Here is a 17,336-nt window from a genome sequence, read left to right on the forward strand (position 1 = left end):
TCCATACAAAGAGGAACAAATTTAGCATGGGCCAATTTGATAGAGAACACTAATGCAACATTTATTTGGTCCTACGAAATTAATTGAAAAAGCCCCCTATCAGTCCAAGAAATCATTCTAAATTTTTGAACTTACACCTATAAATTGATTTCGGATGACAGCCAGTCGGCGTACAAATTGCTAATGGAAAATTCTGCCAGAGCGCAAGAAACCTTTGGATCTGTTAATGTCTAAAACAATGACCATAAGATTATTATATACACGACAATAGAGCATGCCAATGATACAGACTATCATCTGATTCTGAAGCAACACTACTAGTTGCCAATGTTACAACACAGCAAGGGATAAGGCTTTCAGTCTGTGAAACCAAAAAAGCCTAATTCAAGCCAGACTAGTACTGCACACGAAACTGCATCCGGCTACCAGGTTGAGACATCGGTAAGCCATAAATCTGGTTCTTCAGCTGCGGCAAACTTGGCGAATGAATGTTAACCTTGATATTGAATTGCTCATTGATTTGGACTATAGCGAAGATGTTGCTCATAGAAGCTGATCAGCTGTCACATTAAAAAGCTCAATTGAAATATTTGCCTAACGACAGCAAATGTATACCGAAGAGGTAAGTAGACTGCATCATACCAACAATGGGTTATTAGCTTTTAGTTCCTTGTCATCCACAAGCACTTCTTTTCCATCAGACCTATACATCAACATAGAACAAGGGTTAGAAAGTTTGCATATGGCACCATAAGTGTTATCGCTATCATTTGACATTTCCACCTGTACATAATACTATTGCTCAATGAAACCAAGTTTCCTAATTCCTTCAAGAAAACAGACCAAATAGTAACATTAAAATTTGTTTGTGTTGACCTAATGAGCCTGTAAAATGACAACTAAAGCATAAAAGAATATAAGAATTTCAATGTAGTAAAGACCCAAATTACCACCATCCTGGATCAGATTGATTATATCTTCTGGGACTAATTCTTTTACTTTGTTCATACTTCCATGTACAGAGAATATGAGTGATAATACAAACACCAAAAGACACATGGCAAACTCTTTTGCATGTCAGGAAACATAATACGATCGAAAATCTAACAGGCCAGTCTAGAAGAATTTATCTGCATATTTAATGTTGGTTCAACCGAAAGAACAAGTTTCTGGGTAGATCAAAACTGGCACCACTATTTCTTTCACATTGTCCACATTAACTTCTAAAAGAATTCAGAAAATATGATATGACGACATGGGAACAAGAAGATAGATGCAGAAAAATTGTATGCATGTCAATATTAATATTACAGTGTGGATAATAGTGTCTATTAAAGATAGATCACAGGGGAAATTTTGTTAAACATATCGACCAGTGTGGATAACCACACTGCAGTACCTTGCAGCAGCTCATTTACTATTAAATGGACACAATAATTGTCGGTATCCCTGCACAGATTTTCACATGGAATATTGCATCCTTCCAACATAACCTTTTTTGCTTCACATGCAATGGTGACTGTTTCTTGGGATCTTAATAGAACCCATGTTAGACCAAAAGCTATATTGCAACTTGCACTAGGATGCAACATCATCGACCAGTGTAGATAACAATACTACAGTACCTTGCAGCAGCTCATTTACTATTAAATGGACACAATAATTGTTGGTATCCCCACACATATTTTCACATGGAGTATTGCATCCTTCCAACATAACCTTTTTTGCTTCACAGGAGATGGTGACTGTTTCTTGGGATCTTAATAGAACCCATGTTAGACCAAAAGCTATATTGCAACTTGCACTAGGATGCAACATTATTGACCAGTGTAGATAACAATACTGCAGTACCTTGCAGCGGCTCATTTACTATTAAATGGACACAATAACTGTTGGTATCCCCACACATATTTTCACATGGAGTATTGCATCCTTCCAACATAACCTTTTTTGCTTCACATGAGATGGTGACTGTTTCTTGGGATCTTAATAGAACCCATGCTAGACCAAAAGCTATATTGCAACTTGCACTAGGATGCAACATCAGGGATGATGAGCTTAAGCCAATTTAATCAAAAGAAAACCATTTAAGCCTGACCAACAGACAAGTACAATGGTGTGTTTGTTGGTCTTGGATACCAACCATAGTATGCAAGAGCAAGCTAGAGCTTTTATGACCTCACCCTGCCCAAATATGCACTTATTTGTTTTCACAATATCAACTAGGTGTAGCAGTTAAAAACCCTACCTAGTGCATCAAACAGGGGTGATGCCATGCAAGGGCCCAATGGGAACATGGGCCCCCTGGTCCACATAGTTTTCCATATATGGTTTTTTGTGTCAAACTTTTCTTCAAAAATGTTCTTACCCTTTGTGGATTTTTAAGATTACGTTAACCCCCACTGGTGGCACATGTGAGAGAGCCATACAGAACTAGTTGAGCTGTTGGAAGGTCTTTTCTACTTTTACCAGAATTGTTCCATATTCTTAAATACTCCACCCATAACTATTCCAAAAACATGACACCTACTTCTAGTTTCAGTTATGAGGTCTTTTCACTTGACAAAGTAACAAAATTGCTATATCAACTAAATTAGTTATCACTAAAAGTAAAAATAATATAAGAGACAAATGAAACCTATTGAATATGTCACTGTTCTTTGAAGTGTAAACATGATTTGCTAGGACTTCTTTTATTAGGAAAAGATTGCTGCCTGACAGATCACTTTTAGGGCTTGAATCAGACATATTTTGCAACATGAAAAATACACAAACATTTCTAAGAACAGAAGATACATCTCTGAAGAACATTAACTAAACTCAAATCAAACTTAAATTAAGACCCAGACAGATTTGCTCCTGGATGAAACTCATCTGTGCTGCAATGATTATGCTTCCATTGCATGAAACTCATCTGTGCTGCAATGATTTACACCAAAATCATTCAATTTGTTGGAACTGCAAACAACTGATGAAACATCAAAGCTTGATGATGAAGCCTTAAATTGGGATTCTTCTCCATGGAAAATTTTTAAATCATTTGATCTCTCCTTGTTTTAACTGCTCATTAGAACCTGCAATTCACCTTTAGTTGAATCTTGGAAAGGTCAGAAGAAAGAATCTTGAAATCTGAACTTTTGCTTCAAACTTATCTGACCATTAGGAAATGGAAATGTCATGAGTCTCCATGTTCTGTGAATCTTCATTCATGATCAAACTTTGGATGTCATCTCCCTTGTCTCCTTTGGATGTTCAAGAATTATTTGTGATATCACAAGAGGTGGTTTTCAAGTAACAAGCTTGTAGCATAGGCTGCATGATCTTGTCTCCCCAGTGCTTTTTTTAATTCATCTAATTAATGATCTTGATCGTGCAATGTACAATTATTCAAGCATTGTCCTCCTACAATTAAATCATTCAACTGACAGTTCCAATCTTCCTGTCTTTTGCATCATAATGTAGCATGAACATAAGTAGAATCCAAGATAGTTGATGCGTATCATGCCAACACAGTATTAAGTTGAATAAGAGCCTATGCATATCCATGAGCATAAGCATGATCCATGCCAACACACTATGAGATGCCTCCAGTGCCACAAAGCTTTGGTCGGGAAAACATTCCTCTGATCACTGTGGCTGTATCAAATACAACAGATATATTTTTGGTGACCTGGCTTTGGGATCAAACTCGTATCACTTCAGGCCAAAAGTCATTCTGAACTCAACATGTTGTAAAGACACATGAAACAATGAAGGGTGCATCTATTGCTACGAGAAAATAGCAGCAAGAGAAAATGAACAGGTTGATGGTTGATCAGACTTAAACCACCATGGCAAGGGGCTCCTAATCAGCTTGAATATGATACCAACTTGAAAAAAAAAAAAGAACCAACACTAGAGAATATGGTTATAGAATCAGATTTGACAGGAGGAAAGAAGTTATCATTGTGCAAGATAACTACAGGAATAATGGAAGAAAATCAATCCAGAGGAAATAAATGCTATAGCTAATAAGGATTGTCGTGCTTCTAGGTATGAGTCTGTTGAATCTTGGATTTTGATGATAAAACCAATTGATAGAGTTTATGATCTAATCTGCGTTTTGAGTGACGCAAGACTAGCTTCGATCATGACGAGACAAAACAGAAAGAATCAATGTTGGGCCGGAGTGGAACATGTCAGAAGATTGGATGTCGAGCCGGAGGATCGGTTGACGTGTCGGCAGAAGGCTTCGTGCCATGAGTTCAGGCATCGGGCCTAGAAGAGCGGACATTGCGCCAAGGAGATCGAAGTTGCGATGCGTCGAAGGATTGAACGAAGCGCCGATGAATCAATGACATGCCAGACAACATGTGATTAATGCTTTGTAATAATTGTTTAGATCGAAGTAGTTTTAGTTGTAATTGGGTTGGTTTAGAATGTAACCATGCCAACTCAATTAAAGGCCAACTGGGCTCGAATTGGGGCTGTTTTGGGCCAAGAGAAAGGCCCATTCAGTGACCCAAAAGTTGGGTCAGGCGGTGGCACCGCCAAAGGCTCATTTTCCAAGACACGATCTCCAAAACTGTGTCAAGCGGTAGTATCGCCAGACTAGCGATGGTACCGCCTAGTGTCAAGAGGTGGTACTGCTAGACTAGGTGATGGTACCGCCTAGTGTCAATGCTGCAGGCGGTAGTACCACCGGCACAAGTGGTGGTACTGCTAGGACCCGGAATGAGACCTTTTTTGGCTCCATTTTTGAAGACATTTGGGATCTATAAATACCCCAGCTATTCCTGCATGGAAGAGCACGAATTTGAGCAAAAGAGGGGGAAAGAATACTTGAGTAAAAATTATAATCTCTCTAAGTTTAGTGAGTCTCTTCCTCCTAGAGTTAGAAGGTTTCTAAGGGAGGAGTGAGGTCTAAAAAGAAAAATAGGTGCAAAGGTTCTCTCCTAAACTTGTGAAAAGGAAAAAAGGGTGTAAAAGGGTAGTTGATCTTCATCCATTGAAAGAAGATCGGGTAGTGGAAGCCGATTGATTGAGTCACTTACCTCGTCGTCGAAAGCCACCAAAGCGTAGTTCGCAACCTTGTCTTCAAATGCACTCGTTTCATCCTCCACTATCGCCTTGATTGCATTTTTCTTCTTTTGTGCAAGCACCTTCTTCTTTAGTTGCGGACATTTGCTTTTAAAGTGCCCTGGCTGATTGCATTCATGGCAAGTTGTTTTATCCTTTTTAAGTTCGTTTTTATTCTTTAATTGTTATTTTATAAACTTTTTAAATTTTATAGTGAGAAGTTCAAAGTCATCATCATCATCACTTGAGTTATCACTCAAGTGGTATTCTATTGTTTGAAGTGTCAAATCCTTCCTGTTCTTTAGAAGGTAGTTCTCATATTCATCATATTTAATACAAGTCATTTCATAGGTCATCAAAGACCAATAAGTTCTTCGAGCGGAAAATTATTCAAGTCCTTCGCTTCTTGTATTGCGGTTACTTTCAGATCCCAAATTTTAGGAAGAGAACATAAAATTTTATTAATAAGTTCAAGATTCGAAAAATTTTTACCAAGTGCTTTTAAACCATTGATGACATCCGTAAAATGGGTGTACATGTCCCCAATGGTTTCGCTTAGTTTCATATGAAACAACTCAAAATCATGCATAAAAAGATTTATCTTAGAATCTTTAACTCTACTAGTGCTTTCGTGTGTGATTTCAAGAGTGTGCCAAATTCCATGCGTAGTTTCACAAATAGAAACCGACAATTGCATGTTCTATGATAAAGGAACAAAATGTTAGATTTAAATCTAATACTTGTAAACCTAATAAGATTAATTATATATATGTTTTAAGAAGCAATAATGTGTATCTTGATGATTTCTATATTGCTTTTTGATTTTAAATAATGATGCATGACTTTTGTATAAAAGACTTGAGTATGAAATATCTCACAAAATTTGAAACTAAAAGAACTTTAGCTACTGTTAATCTTATAGGAATCAATCAATGCTACTTTCAATAAATTTTCCGAATGAAAGAAATTTGATTTTGATGATGATTTTGGATTTGATAATTTGTTTTCATATTTATCCAAACACTTGATTTATTCGTGTTTATGACATGAGATGTATTTTATATGAATCATTTTGTTCTCGTATAATTTTATCGTCTAAGAGAAGATTTATCCAAATGAATCTTGATTCTTGACATTAATGATTTGAGATTTATTTTATGTGAATCAAGATATCTTATTTGATCTCCTATCATTTTATTCGTCGTTTACTAAAAAGGAAATTTGTCAAGATGAATCATTCACGAATTGATCTTTCAAATTAATATCTTTCATGTCATGATTTTAATATTACTCCTTTGTAATTATGATTTGTATATCTCATGATATAATTGAATCATTGATGAAAAAAAAAGGGAGATTAATGAACCTATTTATATCTTTTTTATGAATCTCTTGAAAATGATTTTGATGATTGGACGATTTGAATTTAAATGAATCTTATCTATAACATGATCTTGAATTCTCAGAATTATAACTTGAGATTTTTATACATGAATCGAGATCAGGGCCTGGCCTACCTCGGCATCCAACTCAGCCGGCAGAAGACTCCCGACATCGACCCGTGGATCGAGCCGTGCTGACTCACTAGCCACGGCACATTTGTTCACCAACAGTCGACAAACGGGTCCAACTCCAGTTCTAGGTTCGGGTACATTGCTCGAAAGCGAGCATAGGCCACACGATACTCGAACTCATATGTGACCCGCCCCGACCTCACCAGGCCGCGCTCGAACCCGGCGGATGCCTTGTACGCGGCGATCGCCCCGTAGATCTTCTAGGGTAGCGCCAGTCGCTCCTCCTTCAGGACCTCTTCAGCGGCCCAAGCCAAAGACCTAACGGACTCGACATCGTGGAAGAGGGTCAGCAGCTCATCATCCAGCGTCCGCATTCGACGAGCCAGTCCAACTTTCCCTCATAAGCAACCAATGCCTCCCCAACGTTCCGACCCAGGCATGCCTCTCATCCCCTCAGGGACCCCACGGCACGCCTTGATGGGGGGGGGGGGGGGGGGGGGGGCTGGGGGAGAAGTGATAAGGTATATTTTGGGTCCAAGACACATCACGATTGATGCCACGCTGCGCTACAGCCAGGTCAGAGCATCCCCACACGCTAAGTCAGAGTCCGTATCGAGGCACTGTTTGGCATGTCCCATCCCGGATGCTTGGGGCAGTGTCGTCTGACATCGTCCTGTGCGTCCCGGGACAACGGCCGCACAGTAACATCTCGTCCCCCGAGGATAAGCCACCACGTCGAGCCCGCGTGCGACCGACTCTCGTACAATAATATAAAAGCCCTTAGCCGGCATCCGGCTTGAGGGGGGGAGAACACAAAAGAGAAGAGAAAAACAACTACTGACTTGCTCGTCGGAAGGGCCAAAGTCGGGAATCACCCGACAAAGGCCATTTTTGCAGGCAAGCGGCCACCCCCGAGCCACGAGCGTCTCGACCTGGGAATCGCCATCCAGCGAACGAAGGCGAGCTGGCAACCAGCCCGGGAACGGAGAGATGCTGCTCAACACAAACGGCGGCCCGGATCGAGAAACGCTGACCAACACCCCGTCGCTTCTCCCCCTTTGTCATCAACAAAAAGAAGTACAACTAGCAAGTTTTTGAGATATAATTTCGAATCATTGCATTATAAACATAATTTCAAGTTTTTGAAACATCATTGCATATATCATCATACAAGCTAGCAAGTTTTTTAGATATGAAAGTTAACAAAACTTTTACATCTTTTAAGATGTGCAAGATAACATGTTTTTTTTTCTTTGCGATGTTCAAGCTAGCAAATTTTTTGAAAAAGAATGTAAGATTTACATCATTTTAGAACATACAAGCTAGCAAGTTTGTTTTTCTTTGCGATGTGCAAGCTAGCGTGATTTGCTTCTTCTTGAATTGTGAAAGCTAGCAAATTTTGATTCTCTTTTGAGATGTGCACACTAGCAATTCTTTCTCCCCCTTTGTCATTAGCAAAAAGAGGGGAATAACACAAATGTGCATTTCATTTCCCTTTATATCAATTCTCTAAGCATCACATAAGGTATGCAACCATAAATACAAAAGAATTATACACTTTCATTCAAGTTTTCCAATACGTGTAGTCTGTCCCATTGAACATGGGAGGACGAATGATAGAATGACCCTCTTGAAAGCAAAAAAAATTTATTTTTCTTGGGTGTTAAACCAAATGAGAAAAACATGGCTCTAATACCAACTGTTAGGATCAATACGACACTAAGAGAGGGGGGTGAATTAGTGCTTATGATAAAAATATCGATTTTAAAATTCTCGTTTGATGAAAACCGATATCGGAAAAGAGTGCTTGACTAAGAGTAAGTGAACTAAGTAATTAACTTACAAAGTAATAGCAATGATAATGAAAAGCAGAATAGAAATTGCACATCGAGTTTGTAATGGTTCGGTCGTCGTGACCCACATTCACTCTCAATTCCTCTTCAATGATATGAAATAATACATGAAATACTCATAGTATTATGATGAAGCATACAATTAGAAGTTATGATGATCATACATGGTAGGATGTAATATACTTTGATTGATACCATGATGATTTGAAATATTTATGATGATGCATGCAATACTTATGATAATGATGCATGCAATGCAATGATATGTATATAATGTGTTGCATATGATCATGATTATAATTGCTTTGACTTGAATTCAAGGTCCTATCAATAAAGTTTATTGATAGGGGGAGTTTGGTTTAAATTTTGTCATCAATTGGTTGTCATTATCAAAAAGGGGGAGATTGTTGAATCTCGGATTTTAATGATAAACCAACTGATAGAGTTTATGATCTAATATGCGTTTTGAGTGACGTAGGACTAGCTTCGATCATGAAGAGACAATTAAAGCAAAAAGAATCAATGTTGAGCCGGAGTGGAACATGTCAGAAGATTAGACATCGAGCCAGAGGATCGGTCAACGTATCAGCAGAAGGCTTTGTGCCATGAGTTCGGGCATCAGGCCTAGAAGAGCGAACATTGCACCAAGGAGATCGGAGTTACAGAGGTCAACATACCGATTGGGCAAAAGGCAACAAAAGAGGTCGATGCGCCGAAGGATTAGATGAAGCACCGATGAACCAATGACATGCCGGACAACATGTGATTAATGCTTTGTAATAATTGTCTAGATCGAAGTAGTTTTAGTTATAATTGAGTTGGTTTAGAATGTAACCATGCCAACTCAATTATGGGCCAATTGGGCCCAAATTGGGACCGTTTTGGGCCAAGAAAAAGGCCCATTTAGTGACCCAAAAGTTGGGTTAGGCGGTGGCACCGCCAGAGGCTCAGTCTCCAAGACACAATCTCCGAGACTATTGTCACGGACAAACTTCTAAACAAGGTGTTTGATGTAATGCTTACGTATGTCCGTGTCGTTTGGCATGTTCATGCCTTGTACAGCAGGTAGAGGGGTGGCCGAAGGCTTAATAGTCCCATTTTAGTTGGGTTGGTGACCTCTTTAGGCTTGTAAATAAATGTTGTGTCATGTGGACACGTGCGAGAGATTTTCGGTCTGTAATGGACCATTTTACCCTTTGTTGTGCCACTGTTCAGAGCTTGTAAAGTCTGTTTGTAATTTGCATTGTCTATGAAGTGTTTTTCGGACATGTCTGCTTGTGGATCCCGATTGAGGCGTTCTTTTTAACCCGTTCTCTCTTTGATTGGTCTTAAGGGACAATGGGAGGCTTCGGGGAGGCTGACCTTTGCGGACGGACGCGCGAGGGTGCCGCACGACTTAGGCAAAACCAGCTAAGTCCGTGTCATATGGTATCAGAGCGGGACAAGCACTCATAGAAACACTTGACATGCAAACGTGGGGGACCTAGCGGGGCTGCGTTGAGGGCAGTCAGCAACGCGCGACCGTTTGAGGGAAAACGGGCATGGAGATGTAGGGAAAAGAGTCGCTCAGAGGAGCGGGCATCTAACATTGGCATTCAGAGGAATGGCCAACCCTTCGCGCAAGAGGCACCACGAGAACAGGCAAGCTTGGAAGAATGCGGAGCGCACAAAGGTTGGGATGGCTGAGTTTGAGCTACGGCTCAACGTTGACAACTTTACTTGATGGTGCTCAAGGCAAGCGAGGCGCTTGGCAAAGGTCGAGACCATGCAAAGTGGAATGGGTTGCTCAGCGACCGAAAGAGTTGTGCAAAGCTCACAGAGGTGAGGGGAATTGCTAACTCGAAGAATTCGGTACTCATGCATGGGCTTGTATGCGGACGATGGAATGTTCGTGGCCATCCCAAGGCGGTCGAGACTCGGCGCCATGGAGCATTGAAACTTTCTCTTCGGCATGCGAAGGATACGTCCGGAGGAGGCTGAAGTGTGCAACGAGTTCAGCATGTTGCTAGGCCTTGAGGGGTGTAGCGGTGGCTGTATTGACGTGGAGGCGCAATCTAGCAAGTGCGTTTGCAAGAGGCAGAACAATGCACAGTTTGTTCAGCAGATCGGAGTAGTCCAAGGGGATGGTGATCTCCGAAACGAAGAGAGATGTTGCTCCAACGGGACAGTTATCCAGGAGGGATAAGTCTCGGCTCTCCAGAGGGAGAATCATGTGAGATGGACTTCACATGTTGAGGAGGAGTACCTCACAAACAACAACTCCACGAAGCTCAATGGACCGAGCAAGCAGCGAGGAGTTGTCGCATGATCTCGCTCAAGAGAATGCATTGGTGGATGCATTGCGAGATCAAGTGGGGGAGCGACCTAAAGCAACTTAAATGAAGGCACACTTGGAGTCGTTGTGGAGATCGAACTCAAGGGAGGGCTGACCCGTGGAATGGTGGGCACGAGGGCCACCATCGACTCAATGCAAAAACGAGGAGCGGAGCAACTTGGGTGTAACTTGGCGAAGTACCCAAGCCGCATGAAGGGAGCCAGCATAGAAGTTGGAACGTGGAGCAGAGGCACAGTGCTTTCCTTAGACAGAGGTCAAGGACATGAACTCTTGCAGAGGCAATAGTAGGATCATGTTGTTCCATGGGTCCTTCATTCTGACGGAGTGGACTCATCTTGCATGGTGCCAAAGACGAAGGGAGCTTCGGGGCACATGCACCTTATCTTGGAGGAGCATTTGATGAAGGAACTAAGGCGACTCAATTTGCGGAGGCGAAGTTGAGTTCAGAAGGCCTTAGCACGGGGCAAGAGGACGCAGAGGCGGGTACTCTTGAAGAATATGCCACAGTGTTGTCATTCAAAGTTGCCATGAAGGAAGCGGTGCGCAGCGGAGATTGTGCTGGTAGGGGCAGAGGCCCAGGATCCAGACAATGGTGCACAAATTACAGTGAAGTCGGTGGACTTCGGGAGCTACTAGGCGACGGACTGTCCTAGAGCGGTGCTTCATCTAGGTGTGACCCAAGAGTGGATGGATGAAGGTCGATTGCCAAAGGAGCGAACAAAATCGAAGGTGGAGGAGACCCTGCGATGTATTGGCAGAGGCCACACATGGAGGGTTCACAATTCGAGTTTATTCCACAAGGATCAGAATGCAATGGAGATGTCACCAGGAGGCGACATGGTGCAGCGGATCGTGGTGGAACAGTTCGTGGCAATGCGATACACACAACCTCGTCCCGGGAGGGACTGGATCATATGGAGGTATGATCAGGAGCTACTGGGAGCTCCACTTCGGTGAACAACACGACGGCAAGAAGGGCTATGGATTCAAGGAGTGAAGGCCATGGTACCGCAGAGGCGGGTCTTCCGTGCGTGCATCGAATTTTGCATCGGATGAAAACCTTGGTCATCAGCATATGGGGGCTGGGTTCCACCAAGGGAAAAGTTCGAATGCAAGTACCAGTGAGTTCCATGGGAGGAACTTGGTCATGCAGAGGTATGATCGAAGCAGCTGGAGAGTTGGATTGCTCCAGAGCTCATATTCGCTTAAGGGAGCCCGGCAAGTCAGAGGACAAGGCCGAGTAAGCGAACGTTGCTACCAAGGAAGCTAAGGAGAACAGAATCGGTGCAAACCCTACAATGTGATGGCAGAGGCCATGCATGGGAGTTGCAATCTGTCTTTCCATCGACCAAACAGTCTGCTTGGAGAACACAGAGGTGTTGAAGCAGGGGGTCGAAAAGGGCGAGGAAGCGACGACGAGTCCAGAGGGACTTAGCTACCCAAAATCAAGTATCAGTCAGAATGGGAGTGGACTCAGAGGAGGGCCACGGAGACATCTACTGATCGCGAAGAAAAGGGATGCAGATGCGAGGCGACGGATAGTAGGGCCATGGGCATGGCAGCGCCATGGTACCGCAGAGGCGGGACTTCCGTGAAAGTCATTGATCCCTTGCTCTCACGGAGGGAGAGCGCTTGGTCGTGAAAGGGGCCGAGGAGGTGGAGCATGCAGAGGCAATCTCCAAGTACCGAGACAAGGCTGAAGGGCAGAGGCCAAGAAACTTCGTAAGACCGGTGTCAATAAGTTTCTCATCAAGATAGCCGTAAGTGAAGGACTTCGGGTCATGCAAGAGTGCACGACCAAGGAACGAAGCAGGCAGTACGTGGTGTTGTACCTTTGCTACTCAGTGGAGTAGGCGGCAGGGTTGATGGAGAAGACGGTACAATCCCAGAGGCGACCTCATCTATCAGAGAATTACTCCAAGTTGGGGTGAAAACTTCTTGCATTCCAGAAGTTCAATGGCATTGAGAAGGTGAATCACAGTAGCTAACTCAACGCAAGGAGTGCAAACACTTCAAGTGCTTCAGAAGTGTGAGCAAAGAGCAGGCGAAGGCCAATAACCAACTCGATGCATGAAGTACAACCTCGAGGAGGCGGGCGAAGTCAAGTAACCTTTGCCTTCTCAACTCTTAAGAGAATGGGCGAAACCGAGTACCCCAGTTCTCTTATCTATCCAGCAGAGGAGCTCTGCACAAGTTCAAAGACCCTTCGAAGATAATGGAAGACAATAGTTGTCAAATCCTCACCAACGGTGATCAGTGCTACTGAGAGTAGATTGTCCGCTTCATTTCCCAACGAAATGTCAATCGAAAGCGGAAGTGATGCGAACCTACTTGGATGTGACAACTAACTGAAAGAAGAGTCAATGAGCAGATTTTGTGGAGGAAGGACCCAAAACTTCAGAAGTTTACGAGACGATGCTCGTTAAAGCTCCAACAAGCATCCACCCAGTTCGAGCAGCATATGGAATTTATGAGAGACTGGCGCAGTAAGGATGGTCTTTTCCTTCATCTGGGAGATCCGCAGGAATCAATGAGGATCAACACAACTTAGCCAACCCCACACCAGAGTCAGAGTCATTGGCGAGTTGAAGCAGCATGGCGGATCAAAGGTTCGACTACTCAGAAATAGCAGCGGAGAGCAGCTGGGAGCTAGGAGGCGCATTGCAGCTAGAGCAGAAGATTGAAGACTCAGCAAAGGCGAAGAGTTGCAGTGTTCACAAAGGCTTCGACGAGGACGTCGAAGGGATAAGTGGGGGAGAATGTCACGGACAAACTTCTAAACAAGGTGTTTGATGTAATGCTTATGTATGTCCGTGTCGTTTGGCATGTTCATGCCTTGTACAGCAGGTAGAGGGGCGGCCGAAGGCTTAATAGTCCCATTTTAGTTGGGTTGGTGGCCTCTTTAGGCTTGTAAATAAAGGTTGTGTCATGTGGACACGTGCGAGAGATTTTCGGTCTGTAATGGACCATTTTACCCTTTGTTGTGCCACTGTTCAGAGCTTGTAAAGTCTGTTTGTAATTTGCATTGTCTATGAAGTATTTTTCGGACATGTCTGCTTGTGGATCCCGATTGAGGCGTTCTTTTTAACCCGTTCTCTCTTTGATTGGTCCTAAGGGACAATGGGAGGCTTCGGGGAGGCTGACCTTTGCGGACGGACGCGCGAGGGTGCCGCACGACTTAGGCAAAACCAGCTAAGTCCGTGTCACTATGTCAGGCAGTAGTACTGTCAGACTGGGTGATCGTACCGCGTAATGTTAAGCGATAGTACTACCAGACTGGGTGATCGTACCGCGTAATGTTAAGCGATAGTACTACCAGACTGGGTGATCGTACCGCCCAATGTCAAGCGGTGATACCGCCTAATGTTAAGTGGTGGTACCGCCAGGACTCGGGATGAGACCTTTTTTGGCTCTATTTTTAAAGCAATTTGGGGTCTATAAATACCCCAGCTATTCCTGCATGTAAGAGCATGAATTTGAGCAAAAGATGGGGAAAGAATACTCGAGTAAAAATTTTAATCTCTTTAAGTTTAGCGAGTCTCTTCCTCCTAGAGTTAGAAGGTTTCTAAGGGAGGAGCGATGTCTAAAAAAAAAAAGAGGTGTAAAGGTTCTCTCTTGAGCCTGTGAAAAGGAAAAAAGAGTGTAAAAGGGTGGTTGATTTTCGTCCATTGAAAGAAGATCGGGTAGTGGAAACCAGTGGTATCGAGTGAAGAGGAATCAGGACTAGACGTATGTCATGATGACCGAACCACTACAAACTTGTTGTGCAATTTCTATTCTACTTTTCATTATCATTGTTATTACTTTATGAGTTAATTACTTAGTTCACTTACTCTTAGTCAAGCACTCTTTTCCGATATCAGTTTTTATCGAACGAGAATTTTAAAACCGACGTTTTTATCGTAAGCACTAATTCACCAATATATGACTATGTTGCTTTAGGCTTGTGCTGAACAACAAAGGGCCATTCCATGACAGGTATAGGCTCACTCATGCCACCCAAATGACAAGCTTTGCAAGGTAAGATTTAAAGAGAAACAAAGAGTAATAAATGAAGAAAGGTATGCAAGTTATACCTAAAAGCCAGCTACAAAAAATTTTCAATCATGCATTAACATTATCACCATAAATGAGGATATAGTTTTCAAGTAAATCAAAAAAATTCAAAAGCAATTAAAAGGAAAAGGCAACCATTTACCATGACAGCCTAAACACAGCCTTGTTTCACACAAGTTGTTGTGATTCCTAATATCAGTTCTATATTTCCAACAAAATACAAGATAAGTTATAAAGATAGAAAATACAACTCAAAATCAATCATAAACTTAACTATAACATTATGACTCGACCCTTAGCACAACCTTAGTGCCATGGCATTGTTACTTTTTCAGACCCAATCGACCAGAGTTCACCTCACAAAACTAGCCTCTTTGCTTGACCCTCCCCGGTCCCTGTATTAGGGAGAGTTCTATGCTGGTCCTGAGTGATCGTTGTTACATAAACAATTTAAACACTGCTAATATTGATGCTAATCTACAGCACATTGTAAACTTCAAATCAGTGTGTTTCAGCTCAACCTTTTAGAAAGTGAAGAGACAGATTCATGTGGTTCAAATCTCTTTAAAGAATTTCAGCACAAACCCAGCATTAACCAGTGAAAACTAGATTAACGACTTTAAAATAAGTAAAGTAGCCACTTCTACAAATTCTCACCTCAGAGCCTTGAATGTTATGGACACTTGCTGCACATTGTTTGTCACGGAAGCATAGAAGCGAACTGGCTTCAGTAGCTTTGTGATTGAAGGCAGTTCTCCAGTATCATCCAACTTATTCTTGTCCTCTAATTCAGAATTAACATTTTTATTTCCTGACTTCTCACCCTTGCCGCAAGATCCAGTTTGCCTTCTCATAGATGTATTCTGCTGCTCATCCTGATGATCCATAGCAGAACCCTGCTGGAACCTTCTCACACACCCAGATTTCCTTCTCTTCGCACCTGTGACGACATTGCCCTGCGAAGCCCGAGTGCTTTCGACCTTAGAGAACCCATCCGTGGAGCCATCCTCCTCCCGTGCCTCAGGGGGATTCACAGAGACATGTCCATTGGTTCCTATCTGCTCTGCAGAATTAAGAACCTCCAAGTTCTGGTCATCACCCATTCTATCTAGCGAAGTGGTCAAGTTAACCTCCTCTGCCCTGCTCTTCTTCAAGTCTCCTATCTCTTCCTCCACTACCAGTTTCTTTCCAACTAGCCCCATGCTTTTATCGCCATCTGCACCAGCCACCGCCGTGCCCGTGGCGTCATTCTGATTCAACGAGGTTGGATTCGGTGCCGTCTTTGATTCCTCAGTCTGGAGAGACCGCTTCTTGTGGGCCGCGATGCCGTACGGACCGCCATGCTTCCGCTTTCGTCTCCGTGCCCGCGGTGACCTCGATCTGCCCACACATCGGAAGAGCTCAAAATCGACAAAAGAAAAAGAAGACAAAAAGGAGGAGAAACCCTCCCCAGCAAAGAACTGACATTTAGAGTAGCGAAGAGAACAGGCTGACCTCTCTTCGAATGCTTCGATGATATCAGCACAGGACTGGATGTTCTCGAAGGGTTCCCAGGTGTTGGCCGTCTCCGGCCATCCTCGCCTTGGGTCCAACAAGAACAAGGCTTAAGAAATCGGCGGAAAAGGAATCCCTAAAGCGAAAAGCAACAAGCGGAATTGAATTAGGAGGAGGAGGAGGAGATCTACCACTTGATTAGGTATTGGATTTGACCCTTGCGGACTCGCTTCTTCCTGATGTCTTCGATCTCGTAGAAACCGTCCTCTAATCTCGGGACCTCGCCTGCTTCCGCCTCCCCGACCTCCTCCCCTTCTTCCTCTTCTTCTTCTTCTTCTTCATCTTCTTCTTCTTCCTTCTCCTCCTCTCCGGCATCGCCGCTGCCATCCTCAACTCTACCGTCTTCCCCCGCAGCCTCCGCCGCCGCCGCCGCCTCGGGTTTCTTCTTTCCCACCTTCATAGTGTCTCCCTCTCTCTCTGTCTCTCTCTGTCCGCGCAGGCGCCGGTCAGCTGTCCACTGTCGATTTCGATGTCAGGCGTTGGCAATCGCAAGCATTTTTAATATTTGTAAAAAAAAAATTTAAATTTCCAACTCAATTATTATGATATTATTATAAGATTGATTTCTTATGAACAACTTTGGCTTTTGAACCATATTCTCCCTATCACACTTATGAACAACTCAATTATTAGGATTATTTTTGCATTGTTCAAAATAAGGAATACTGACTTCTCGTTTATTTTTACTTAATCTCATATATATTTTTTTTTATTTTTTTTTATTATCTTAGGATAAATTTGGACACTTTTCCATGAATAATTTCAATTTTCTGAGCTTTTATATTTTTGTTTGTAAAGAACTCGCTTCTAAGATGTTTAAAATGCTCTTGTTGTAATAACTAAATAAATAAATGATTACTGATAGGAGAAATATTCATACTTTTTGTATGGAGAATATTTCTTTAATAGCTTTTGGCTAAGAAGTGAACAAAATCAACATTCTAATATATATATTGAACTTATTAT

The 17,336-nt window shown here is 42.5% G+C and overlaps 1 protein-coding gene across 3 annotated transcripts; it reads right to left on the reverse strand.

The window, feature by feature from the left end:
• Window positions 1–227: 227 nt before the first annotated feature.
• Window positions 228–16,851, reverse strand: LOC135582082 (probable chromo domain-containing protein LHP1). Of its 3 annotated transcripts, XR_010502004.1 has the most exons (6): window positions 16,502–16,851; window positions 16,311–16,397; window positions 15,474–16,196; window positions 7,415–7,628; window positions 643–703; window positions 228–560 (listed from the first exon to the last, which is right to left on the reverse strand). XR_010502004.1 is itself a non-coding variant. In XM_065172631.1 (5 exons), the coding sequence occupies exons 1-5, from the start codon at window positions 16,768–16,770 to the stop codon at window positions 513–515; spliced, it is 1,188 nt and encodes a 395-aa protein (XP_065028703.1). In that variant the 5' UTR covers window positions 16,771–16,848; the 3' UTR covers window positions 228–512. The 3 variants fall into 3 exon arrangements, 2 of the variants coding, with proteins under 2 accessions (XP_065028703.1, XP_065028702.1); XM_065172631.1 differs by lacking the exon at window positions 7,415–7,628 and having other exon boundaries at window positions 16,502–16,848; XM_065172630.1 differs by lacking the exons at window positions 228–560; window positions 643–703; window positions 7,415–7,628 and adding an exon at window positions 710–3,636 and having other exon boundaries at window positions 16,502–16,850.
• Window positions 16,852–17,336: the final 485 nt, after the last annotated feature.

The sequence above is a fragment of the Musa acuminata genome, chromosome BXJ3-10 (genome assembly GCF_036884655.1).
Source record: "Musa acuminata AAA Group cultivar baxijiao chromosome BXJ3-10, Cavendish_Baxijiao_AAA, whole genome shotgun sequence".
NCBI lineage: Eukaryota > Viridiplantae > Streptophyta > Magnoliopsida > Zingiberales > Musaceae > Musa > Musa acuminata.